At 40.7% G+C, this 12304-nt stretch overlaps 1 protein-coding gene across 1 annotated transcript in view; it reads left to right on the forward strand.

Annotated features, from left to right (window-relative positions):
- Window positions 1-12304, forward strand: part of oprl1 (opiate receptor-like 1) — a 114218-nt gene that overhangs the window by 66956 nt on the left and 34958 nt on the right. Inside the window, exons 3-5 of the mRNA XM_038723792.1 lie at window positions 6749-6836; window positions 9128-9310; window positions 10481-10571. Of these exons, the coding sequence (XP_038579720.1) occupies window positions 6749-6836; window positions 9128-9310; window positions 10481-10571 (362 nt within the window). The remainder of the gene's footprint in view (window positions 1-6748; window positions 6837-9127; window positions 9311-10480; window positions 10572-12304) is intronic.

Here is a 12304-nt window from a genome sequence, read left to right on the forward strand (position 1 = left end):
ATTGTGGAATTGCAAACAGGCCGTGAATGTTGATGTGGACAGTGCTCAAGTGATTATTCACTTAATGGACAACATTTTAATAACTAATTAAAAGATAGATTCACATTTTTAGGGGGGTTTGTAAGTTTTGTATTAAGTGTGAAATAAATCCACAAAACAAAAAAAACAAAGTTATTTGAGAACGTCCCCAGGGTCTTTCACTATTTTGTGACATCTTATAGACTGATTAATAATAATAATAAATAATAATATAATATATATATATAATAATGATATAATAATATAAACTATATTTTCTTGTTGTTTTTTTCAAATTTCAATATATATAGGCACAATTGATGAAATTTGGTTATTATAAAGACAATCCATCATCAATATGATTTTTACGTGATTTACCGATATGGGGTTTTTAAGTCCAATACCAATTCCGATATTTGAGGATTTTAAAATCCGATAGCCGATATGTCTGCCAATATTCTTTTCCCCCTTATTTTAAGAAATGCATAACATAAACAAAGATTATTCCTAACATTAGTTATGTTGAGACCTCACCAAGATACTAGGGCTGGATATTTGAATATTCGACAGCTGGGTACACATTAGATTTTCAATTTTGAGATTCTATTATTGAGTTTTTTTCGTGCGCCTGACCTCCGCTGACAGCAGTGAACGTAACACTCCAGTTCACATCAAAGGGAAAATTAAATGAAGCCCTCAGCTGTATGGGAGCACTTGGTCCGAACCAAAATTGCAGGTGTGAAAGTATTTTTAGGACTTTTCGGACTTTCAGACTATTTACAGGAAGTTGACATGTAAAACGGAAACAAACCGAAATAAGGACACGATTATAAATCTCCCGTGCCAGATCATCTTTTCAAACAGACAGCCACTATATAAGCACACTGCCACATACATGAGACCTGGCCTTCGGCTCCCAAAATGCCTTTTCTTCAGCACTGAGAACCAGTGAGGACTTCAACTTAGAGGGCTGCGCCTATACTCATAGAATCTGGAGTTACAGTACGTAACTACCGTTCTATTTCGGATAGGTTTTGCCCTCTAAGGCAATTGCTATTGGGTTAGAGGGGAAGCCGGATGAGTCAATGCCTCAATGGCCCACCAAGCACAAAACCCACATGCCCAGAGCCATAAATCAGCCACCCAGCCACCCGGCTGTACGCGGCATTGGTTGAGGGGACCGACCCATGTGTAATAGTCGGGGAACTGAATGGGGGGTTCCACAGCTTACAGATGCATGGGGGGGGGAGGCCACTGCGCACAGAGCAGGGCCAGTGCGAGCAGTGGCTGCTCCCCCCCACTGTCCTGTGGGAGAGGGCGCACCGCACACTCACAAGGGAAAATCACTCAGCCAAAACACTCAGTCCTGAGTGAGTCAGCGAGAAACAGGAGACATCCCACAGGTAGAAATGGACGAAAGAGCACAGGGAAGACCAGGAAGCTGCCATGCAGATGTTGTCCACCGTCATCCCACCGTGCAGTGTCACAGAGGTGGAGACACCTCACGTGGAGTGCACCTTGATGCCGTCCAGAGGGGACTCACTGGCTGACATATAGGCCTGTGAAATAGGGAAGTCGTAGGACAGCGCACGCACAGGGCAGAGGAGGTGGATCCTCAGACCCATGGGGGGGAGGAAAGAAGCCCGAGAGAGTAATCACTCGCGACTGAAAGGAGCTGTTGATGCTCTAAGGCATGAATGCAGGATTGGGGCACAGGACAGCTGAGCTGCCGTCACCCTGAATCCTGAGACACGACGGAGGTTTTAACCGGACTGAATGCCAGACCCCTGTTCACGAGCAGCTGGAGGAACAAAAGCACCCCCGGCAGCAGACAGGCCACTGGTGGAGGAGTAAGAGGACTGAGTAGAGGCGGCTCTCGATCCCTGGATGGTGCAAACCACCTCACTGGAGAGACCTAGACCCTCCAGGCGCCACCTCTCAGCGGCCAGACGTCTTTAGAAATTTGTCTTTAGAAATTTGTCTTTAGAAATTTTCATGAAACCAGTTTTCTCTTCCTTTATATTTGAACACTGCTTTGCTTTACTGTCTGCTTTAATGTGTTTTTTTAGTGCACATGTAAGGCAAAAAAATATATTCCTCTTTTCTAAAAACAAAAACAGTAACACAACTCCTCCCATCTTGCACTCATTATTATAATGCAATCATATTTTCAATGAATGACAGAGAGGGATAAACAAGTGGAGTTGAGAAAGAAAAATGAGAGAGAAGGGAGCAGGGCTAAATAACAGGAAACTGTTTCAATAGATATAGAAAGCAAAAGAGAGATTGGTTTTGAGCCGTAGAGGCAGAAACCTAAGACAAGAGAGACATAAAGACACTTATGGAGAGAGAAGACAAGAGGTTCTGGAAGATAAAAAAAAGACAGAGGGGGTTTGACCATGTAGACTCTGTCCCTGATGTAAAGAGGGGAGGAAAGCTGAACAGCTATAAAATATTCTCTCTGAAGACGCTCCTGCCTGCAAGTCTTCAGTATGCAGAGAGAACGAGGGTAGGAATGTAAGAAATTTGAAGAGATGGGGGAGGAGGACAAGAAGACAGAAAGAGAGAAGGAAAGATTTGAGGAGATATAGAAGTGTGAGAGAAGCAAGATATAGATGAGATAGATGAGACAGAAGAGTGAATAAAGTAGAAGAATGAGATGGAGGGGGAGGAGATGAGGAGAGAGAAGAATATGATAAGAGATGGACAAAGAGACTGAAAGAAGATGAAATGTTTTTTAAAAAGTGAAGGGGGAAGGATTAAAGGTCCTGGGGAGGTGGATGGTGGATTAGAAGGGATGGAGAGGGAGGAAAGACAGGATGGGAAGAGGAAACAAGCAGAAAGACAGAAAAGTGGTGAGAAAGAGATGAAGGGTATCTGGCCATCCTTAAAACATCTAAAAAGTTTCCCTTAAGTCCCTTAATAAGAAGCCCAAAATACAGGTGTTACAGGATTTTATCAACAGAAATTCAGTCATATTTTTTGGAGGCAGAAAAGTTATTTTAAATGAATAATTTCAATTTAAATCATTTTTCTCTAAACATTTTAAAGTATATCCTTATAAAGTAGCAATACCAAATGCGCACTTAAAGAGTTATTTATTGTTGAAATCATTCCTCCTGTCTGCACTGGCCATGAAGTGATCCCTTCATTGAAGAAAGACACTGAAAATGGAAGATAAAATCCACAGTCCTCATTCTGTGCCAAAATGCATTCCAAAGTTCAGCTTAGGCTTGAGGCTTAAATTCAAATTGAAATTAAATTGCTGTGTTCTACATACTGTATCTGCTGTGTAAATGACATTCCATGTGTTTTCCTTTGAAAGAGATTATAAACCAAAAGGGGGACATATTCATTTGATGGATTTTTGCATTAATTTGTTACCATTAGTTCTCCATCTACTTGCTTTCATTACAGCCTATTAGATCACTTTGTTTTAAACCATGTTTGGTTCAGCAGTAACATCCCTGTTCTATCATAGGCAGACATCATAATAGCAGCCACACAGCAGCCTGCTACAACACAAGAGCCACAGACTTTAAATAGCTTTCCTGCTAAAATCTCAAACATGAAAATGTCTTGTCCTGCACTAATACTTCATCGGGGGAAAGTGCACTGCTAACATCAGTTTACACGCTACATGGCCATTTAGCTGGTCAGCTGCAGCAAATTAAACGGCATGTATATATACACCTACAAATGTTACTTTGGTTTGTTTAGATGCTGGTGTTGTCTTTGCTCTTCAATACTACTACTGCTACTTCAATAAGAAATATTAACACTACATGTAAGAAACACATCAGTGTTTTTGATTGCTAAAATGGTTTTAGTACAAACCTCCATCTTTGTGTTTCTACACAGTGTTTCCTCCTGACCACCAGCAAAGCGATAGATCCTGGGGATACACATGTAGCCACAACAAGACATATTAGCTTTTTGCTGAATTTGAGAATAGTATAGTATTAAGATACTTTGAAAAAATCTGAACCTATTCTTAAAGACAATTATCTAATGTTTGTTTTCAAAAACTCTCTGTGGTGCATTCAAACACTACTAACATCTAAAACATTGATTGTGAGTTGCATTGATAAGCTATTTTTGTTTATTTAAATCCAGGAGGTGAACGCACACATGAGGACACTATGAAGTCTTCGAATTAAAAAGCTGCTCTTACAAACCTCAGTTAGTGAAGTTTCTTTGAATGTGCTATCAAGGGCAAATTTCTAAACATTTTTTGTTCACACCAGCAAAGTGTAAGTTTGACAACAAGGAAGGAATAAAACACTTTTAATGTGACTTAATAGTCACTCTAATTTTCATCTGTTGTGCCTGGCCAGTTATTAAAAAGGCAACCAAAAATAGCTGCAGCTGTTATTTGCAAGTCTTACATTTAAATTTAGCAAACATATAATAAAAGTATTTAAAACATCTTCAATTCAGCTTCCTGAAACCTGCAGATGCAATGCAGACAAAGGCAGGAAGGATGAGAGAAATCAGAAAGAGCTGAGGGCATAGAGACCGATAACAAGTGAAGAGGAGGAAAGATACAGAGAACTAAAAGTCAGAGGAAAGTAATGAGAGGGATGAGAAGATAAAAAGACTGAAAGACACAGATGTTGAGATGCAAGGGAATAGATGAGTGAGAGACCCAAAAAAAGAGGTAAAATGTCATCTGAAATTGGAGATGGGGCAAAAAAAAAGGACACGAGGAGGAAAAAAAGAGGCAGAGGAGGAGACGGAAAGAAGGGACGAAAGAAAGAAGGGGATGTGTTGAGGAAAAAAGGGAGAGTGCAAAAGAGCTCGAGGCCAGACTGAATGAAGGGGTAAGGAGAGGGGGAGATGGGGGTGGCGGAAATATTACACTGCAATGCGTTTTTGTAAAGATGTATCCAGGGCAGCTGAAGCAGAAGAGCCTTCATTGTGTTCTCAAGTCAAAGAGGCAAACACATTTTTGATTTTTATCATTATTTCAAAGATTCACATACAATTTGGATGGATATTCTTCAGCTGCAGAGGCAGAATCGTGATATTTTTCACTGTTATGACCTCATACAGTCCTCTTTCTAAGGGCATAACATATAATCAAACTCCGTGTTGTGTAAACACATTTATTTGTGTTGGATGTGTGTGGCCGAAAGACATCAGAGTATGAAGTACGAAGCAAAGGGCCTGAGGGCAAACCAGACACTGGCCCATTATAGAGTCCGTCCGTACTATCTCCAGTCTACCAACAAATACAGAACTACACCTGACAGAAACAAAACCGCAGAAAGAGGACAACTGAACAACAAAACACCACAAATGACAGGGTCACATCTGAGTGCTGCTGAGCACCTACTTGACCAAGACCATGTCACCTCAGGGGAAGGAACAGATCAAGACAAAAGCCGCAAATGCCCAGTAGAGGGGTCACATAACATCCCTGACGTTTTATGTCCAAAGTACACACTTTGCACATAACATCTCTTTTAATAATAAAAAAGAATCAATCTTGTGAAAGTGAAATTTGACAACATTCCTGCTCCCTGAAAGATGAATCCTTGACTTTAATGTTTCATCCAGGTTAGTATTTTGAGGGACAATAAATGTCGTTGCCTGAACAGGGCTTTTAAGTTTTAGTCTTGTCAATGTTGGACAAATTGCCTGATTTAAAAGGAACCCTGTGGAGGTTGGGACAACTAGTAGTGCTGTAGAACAACATTTTAATGATGTTAAAGTGAATATAATCAGTATGTTAACAAATGTGAGAATAATGTGACTGTGAAAGGGGTTGCTTGTAGTGACGAACCTACAGATAATTATCACCTCCCTCACCATCTGCAGCTCTCCTCGGCTTGATGGAGCTTTATAGCACGTTTCAGCGCATTGTTTACTGTTTTCGTTCACTCCCATTACTCTAATAGCATCATTTTTGACCGTGAAGAATGCTTCAAAAACCCACTGAAACCAGAAACCCTTCTCTGTAACTGCTGGATGTTTAAATAAGCAAGTGTTTTCTAACAAGTTCACCATATCAACTGAAAACGTGATGCTGTGTCACAGCTTGCTTCAATATTATGGGCAATCCATTTCAATTTAGACAATCACATTTAACAGTGGAATATTGACATCACTTTCAACTTCTAGAGTCAACTACAGTCTTATTTGTGTAACTTCTGATTAGGCTTTGGCTCACACGCTGTCACATCTCACAGTTTCATCTAACTACACATTTAGTAGAAAACATGCTCTTCAGACCTGGAAATAAAAGCCTACAGTCACCACTTCCAGCTACATCAGCACCACAGGCAGCACTCACTAGAAAATAGAGATGAACACCACTGTTCATCTTGCAATTTAACTCCTACCTGTAGATTAATAAAATTGTATTATATTGGGTTTGAAACCAAAACGATAAAATTTTGTTCAAAGCATACGGATTGACACTGACAGTTTTAGGGGTTTGATTCCCATTGCTACCACCGATGTTGACAGTGTCCGCACTCTTGCTAGGAGGCAAGCAAGGTGCTCTGGATAAAAGTTTCCACCCAATCTCATTATAACCAACCATTTATAGCAGCAGCACATCACAGGGTCTCATTTTGTTATGCAGACTGCAGACAGGACTGAATTCTGAATAAGCTGCAGATGCTTGATTAAGGTGTGCGTGTGTGTGACCTACAGTAAAATGAGCTGTCTCAGGTTTTCCATTTGACTGAATATTTTCTTTCTGTGCTTCCTCTCTCCTCAGATACACTAAGATGAAAACTGCCACTAACATCTACATCTTTAACCTGGCTCTGGCTGACTCTTTGTTCCTGGCTACTTTACCTTTCCAGGTATGACTTCATCAAACACCTACACATGTGCAACATATTAGAAAAGTTTCACACTTTCTTGAACTAGTCTTTTTGCCCAATCTTTAAGTTCTTGAATGAAGTTTACTTCCGTCACAGACTTTAGATGAAGCCTCTTGTGTCACTTGGGATGCTTGGGAAATATTTTAAATTTGTGTAAACTTTTAGATCATAAAATACTCTTTGATTTATGTTGTGGTACCTGCATTTTGTTGTCCACACATATCTGGTCTAATATTGCATTAAGACCCACTAGGGCTGTCATTTAAAGAGGTGGTATTGTGCTTTTTGGCTTTTTCCCTCTCCTTTATTGAGTTATATATTTTTTTTGTGCATGTAACAGGTTTGCAAAGTGAAAAAGACCAAAGTCCAGCCAAAAGGGAGTTCCCATCTCCCACAGAAAGCTCTGCTCAGTACCGCTTGAAAACAGCTCGTTTGTAGTTCAGCCCTTCACTTCCTTTACTTGTGACGTCACAATGAAAACGCGTCATAAAGCGAGCTAGGGGGGTCAGTCACGCCATCAAACCAAGCTAGTCTGAGCAGAGGCCCTTTGGCTTGACTCGCCTTTGTTTGGGTTTCCATTGTGGAAAATGTACCTGTACCTGCTTCCAGGTACGTTTTTACGTATCACCTCACCTCCGTCGAGGTTCCAAGCGAGCTGAGGGATATTAAAATGTAACGTGAAAACACGACAGACTGCTGATTGGTATGTAATTTCATCACTAAATCCACTTCTGAGAAGTTCTGAGGTGAGAAATCAGCTGTGTAGAACAAAAATGTGCATGAATATTTTCGGAGTTGAGGAGCTCCGCAAGTGGCTGCGGGGGAGGCCTGCGCCAACCCGTGGGAGGAGCGTGTGAGGCCGGCCAGCCGCCCGCTCACAGAGCCCTCTGCTCCCGCCGTCACACAGACCGCTGCAGCAGCAACGGCAGAGGAAAACACAGCTGGAAGGTTTTCATACCGCTTATCTGTCTTTACATTCTGAGGAATGTTGAAACGTTTTAACTTAAAAAAGAGAAAGCTGTGTGGATCACTGGTGTGTGTGTCACATTAAACATTACGTCGCGGCAGTTGTGTGTGGCGTCAAGCTACATACTATCTCTGGGTACTATCTGCAACGGAAAACGGAGCAGGGCCGAGTAGAGTTGAGTCTATCGATTTGCGCTATAGTAGCATTTTTCTGCAAGGCAGCATAGATCGTCAGAACACCGGCAACAGTTCAACGTTTAGTCCTGATGGTAAGATGTGGAACAATGATGTTGTGTGGTTGTGGACTTACGACCCGCCCTTCTCTGCTTCTGATTGGCTAGTAGTCCTTATCTGGGAACTGCGCATGTGCAACTCCCAACAAAGATTTTGTACAAGTAAGATGCGTCACTCTGTAGCTCAAGAGCGGAGCGTACAACACATAGGGTGAAAAGAGGAGCATTTGACATTATCACAAAACAACAATAGCAAAGTTCTGGTAGGGCAACAGAGCTTGCAATAAGCCAAGGCGGGATACGATTAAAATGAATTAAAACATTCTGCTGTGCTTATAGAATGTCACTTTCAAACTGAAGCGAGCACTAAAGATTGATCAAAAATTATGCCGTAGGACCTTCCAAACCTCCAGAACAAGTCAAAGTACAGAGGAAGGTGTATTTGGTATGAGAAAACGAGTACAATTATGAAATATCTGTGCTTTAACAGATGCAGGATTTACTGTTAACAATATTGTGAGAATAATTTACCCTCATGAACAGGTTATACACAGGGAACCAGAACAACAGTTGTTCTAAATAATAAATAAATAATACTACTGAAGGCAACAAGTCCTCCATCCTAAACAGCATAAGTCACTTATCTTTGCCTCCCAATTTGACACATATAAGCGTTTTAGAGATTAACTCCGCTACCTGTGGATTTTGTCCATGCCTCCTAAAATGACACATATGAACCAGGGCTCTAGATTGTAATCAGTTTGAGTGCGACAAAAAAATAGAACAAGGTGAGTGTCAATAAAAAGCAGAGTAGGGGGTGCTGAATTCATACTCTACTACTTAGAGGAAATGCAATGCTGCAAGCCTACCAATTACAGTTATTGTGGTCTGCGTGGCTACAACATGTAAATAAATTTTTTGGGAAATGCACTTCATGCACTCTGATTTGTTTCCACTTCATTAATAAAAAAAAACTTCATCATATCAGTCATATTTCAGAGGAGAAGCAGTCCTCTGTTCTGCCTCCAGCTGTATTTCTATGCTAATTGTTTGATTTCTGGATGTTTCCAGGGCACCGATGTGTTCCTAGGCTTCTGGCCATTTGGGAACGCTCTGTGCAAGGCTGTGGTGTCTATCGACTACTACAACATGTTCACCAGCACCTTCACCCTGACAGTGATGAGTATGGACAGGTACGTGGCCGTCTGCCACCCTGTCAAAGCACTGGACATGAGGACTCCTCACAAGGCCAAGGTAAAAACGTTTAATTTCAAAGTGAGATATTCACCTCTTCAAAACCTTCACACCGTCTTCCTTCTCCCTGCAATGACCACAAGTCATGTCACTTCAGCTCATGTCAAACATTGTTGTCAGGTCATGAATCCTTTGAAGTGACTTGTTGTCAAACTTGGACACTGAAAAAAAAATCCTTTTTAAAGTGAATAATCGAGGTAATGATGGTTGAAATGTTTTATGTTCATTATTTTATAGCGTACTTCATATTTTTGACATCAAACAGCTGTGCAGTAATTGTAAATTCTAAACTGGCATTGCACTGTGTCACATGGCCAACATGTTCGGGGTCTATTTATATTGGCCTGTACTATACTTCGTGTGGACACCTCTGTGTGTGATGGTTTGAGAAAACAAAGTATAAGCTATTTTAGCTATGTCTTCAACTGGCTTAGACAAGTAAACATTTTGTCCTGTGATAAAAAAAAGTGCCTTTTCAAATGCTGATTGAGTCATTATTGAGATAGCGTATCAGGCTTTTAATCAGAGTTAAAGTCCATGTTCAGGTGATGAGTTTATTTTTACGGGGTGGTGACGGCGCAGTAGATAAGACACATGCCTTTGGTGTGAGAGACCCAGGTTCTTGTCCCCACTGTGACACATCCACCAATGTGTCCCTGCGCAAGACACTTAACTCCAGAGACATGCGACCTCTGACATATATAGCAATTGTAAGTCGCTTAGGATAAACAAGTCAGCTAAATGAATTAATGTTTTACTTCAAGATGAACAAAGGCAACCCTTTTTCCGGTTGGCCATTATGACTCATCAAACCCAGGTGCACCTCACATCAACAATAGTAAGTGGAACAGAGAAATCTTTTAAGTTACAACTCGGCTTTTCTTGCTGTAATTGTTGCAATCGCTCACTGATGTGCAGCTGAATAAAAGAAATCAAATAATCATTTATCTTTTTTTACAAGTGAATTTCAGTGTTTACAATAGACTCACTGCACTTATAGAAACCTTTGTACTTCTTGTGTAACTGTGATGCCAGTTGTCATTTCACATTTGTAGAGAAAGGGGTTATTAAATGATTCATTTTCTATTCCTGTTACCATTCTATCTGTATGAGTCATTTAAAAAAAAAAAGTTGTATATGTAATTCACCATCATATTATCATGTCTTCAGGTGGTGAATATCTGTGTGTGGGTGTTGGCATCTGCCTTTGGCGTCCCGGCAATGGTCTTGGGAAATGTAGAGGTGGAACCAGAGCACAACAGTAAGTAATTCACTCACACACACACACACACACACACACACACGTATGCATATACTGACCTGTACATTGCACAGTTGTGTAACAGTGCAACAGCTTTTACAGGTATATTTCATTATCTGCTGTTGAAAAAGTTGTTAGTGTGGAGAAAATAGCTTCAAGCTGTATTTCAAGAGATTGCTTTGGGAAGTGTTATGTGAGTGAACCTATTTAGAAGTGTTGTTGTTGTCCCAGTTTTTATTGCTTTTATTGCACAGCATCTGAGGCATAGGCACCATGCTCCTTTTGCTTTTTATTTTCCATCAAAAAAGTAAGATTTCTAACCAGCTGCCTGCCATACTTCACATGAGTTAGGAACTTTCACACTGCAGGTGTACATTTATATCTACCAAAGTAGAAATTTTTCCAGCTCTTGATCTCTTTCGTCTAATGTGAACCAATCAGCAGAGGTTATGTTGATAGACCAATGAGATAACATCATGAGTCACCAGCTGTTATGTTTTGACTGAGATTAACTGAATGAGGAAAATACAAATGGATACAATGCAACTGGATTCAATCAGCTATTAGCAGTTATTTATAGTTAATTATAGTTACTCAGTTTCACAGGAATATTATACAAAGAAAGCAGATTCCATCCAGGTGCTTCCAAATTAAAACCAGTCTTACTTTCTAACCCACACTGAGCCCAGCCTTGAGTTGCAATCAGACCATTTTTACACATGCCTCTTCCAGTGTTTTTATGGCAGATGCTGCTGCGCTAATACATGTAACAGACATTCAAATTTGTTGAACTGTGGGCCCAATGCGTAGGATCCCAGCTTCTGAGAATTAATTAATTGACTAAACAGTGGTTGTAAATATATTTTTCTCAACCATAAATTGTCATCTTATGGAGACCAAATTTAGAAAACGTTTTGTTAATGATGTATCAGACATCAGATGCAGCTATCGGTATTGTTAATAAAAACACTACTGAGATCACAGTTATTAAATTACACATTCAGACATAAGAGATCTTGTAAAATTTACAAATGGCTAGTAAGAACATTATATCAGTATTTAATTAGCCTATAAATAATTTGCTTTAACTAGCTTCCGAGTTTTGAATTATACGTTTCCACCTCTTGTGAGTAGAAGGAAGAATGAGTCGGGTTTATTAAAAGGGACCTACTTTTTCATATTTTCTGTCAGGACAGAGGGACAGAACTCCAACGCAAAGAACGCAAACCAGAGTTAAGTTCAGTTTAAGGAGGTTTATTTTCAAGACAAGTGCAACAGCGGTGGAGATTGGATGAATTCCAGTGCTCTGGGTCTTGTGGTGCTGGTGAGATATCCGAGTCCGGGGTCCAGGCTGGTATCTGCGATCAAGACAGGGAAAACACACGTTACTCTCAGTTCCTCAGAAAACAGACTAGACTCAAAAGTTCAGGACAAAGGTTGGCTGGCATGTGGTACAACGATCCGGCGGGGACTGAAAGGTTGGTCTGGCGTTTAAAAGTGAGTAGATTGTAGGATGTGGAACAGGTGTGCTTGGTTGACGTGATGTGCCTCAGGTGAGTAGATTGGAGCACTGGCGACCGCGCCCACCAGCAGCCTCAGAGCATGAGGGAGAGAGCAGAAACACAGAGACAGACACAAACCAAAACACACCAAGCACACAGCAGACACACCAAAAAGGGGAAATGAACTGAAAACCTACATTCACACGCATACCAGCAAGAAGGCCAGGGTCA

This window comes from Micropterus salmoides, unplaced genomic scaffold, assembly GCF_014851395.1.
Source record: "Micropterus salmoides isolate LMB-PRFRI ecotype aquatic unplaced genomic scaffold, ASM1485139v1 Ms_hic_scaffold_16, whole genome shotgun sequence".
Classification (NCBI taxonomy): domain Eukaryota; kingdom Metazoa; phylum Chordata; class Actinopteri; order Centrarchiformes; family Centrarchidae; genus Micropterus; species Micropterus salmoides.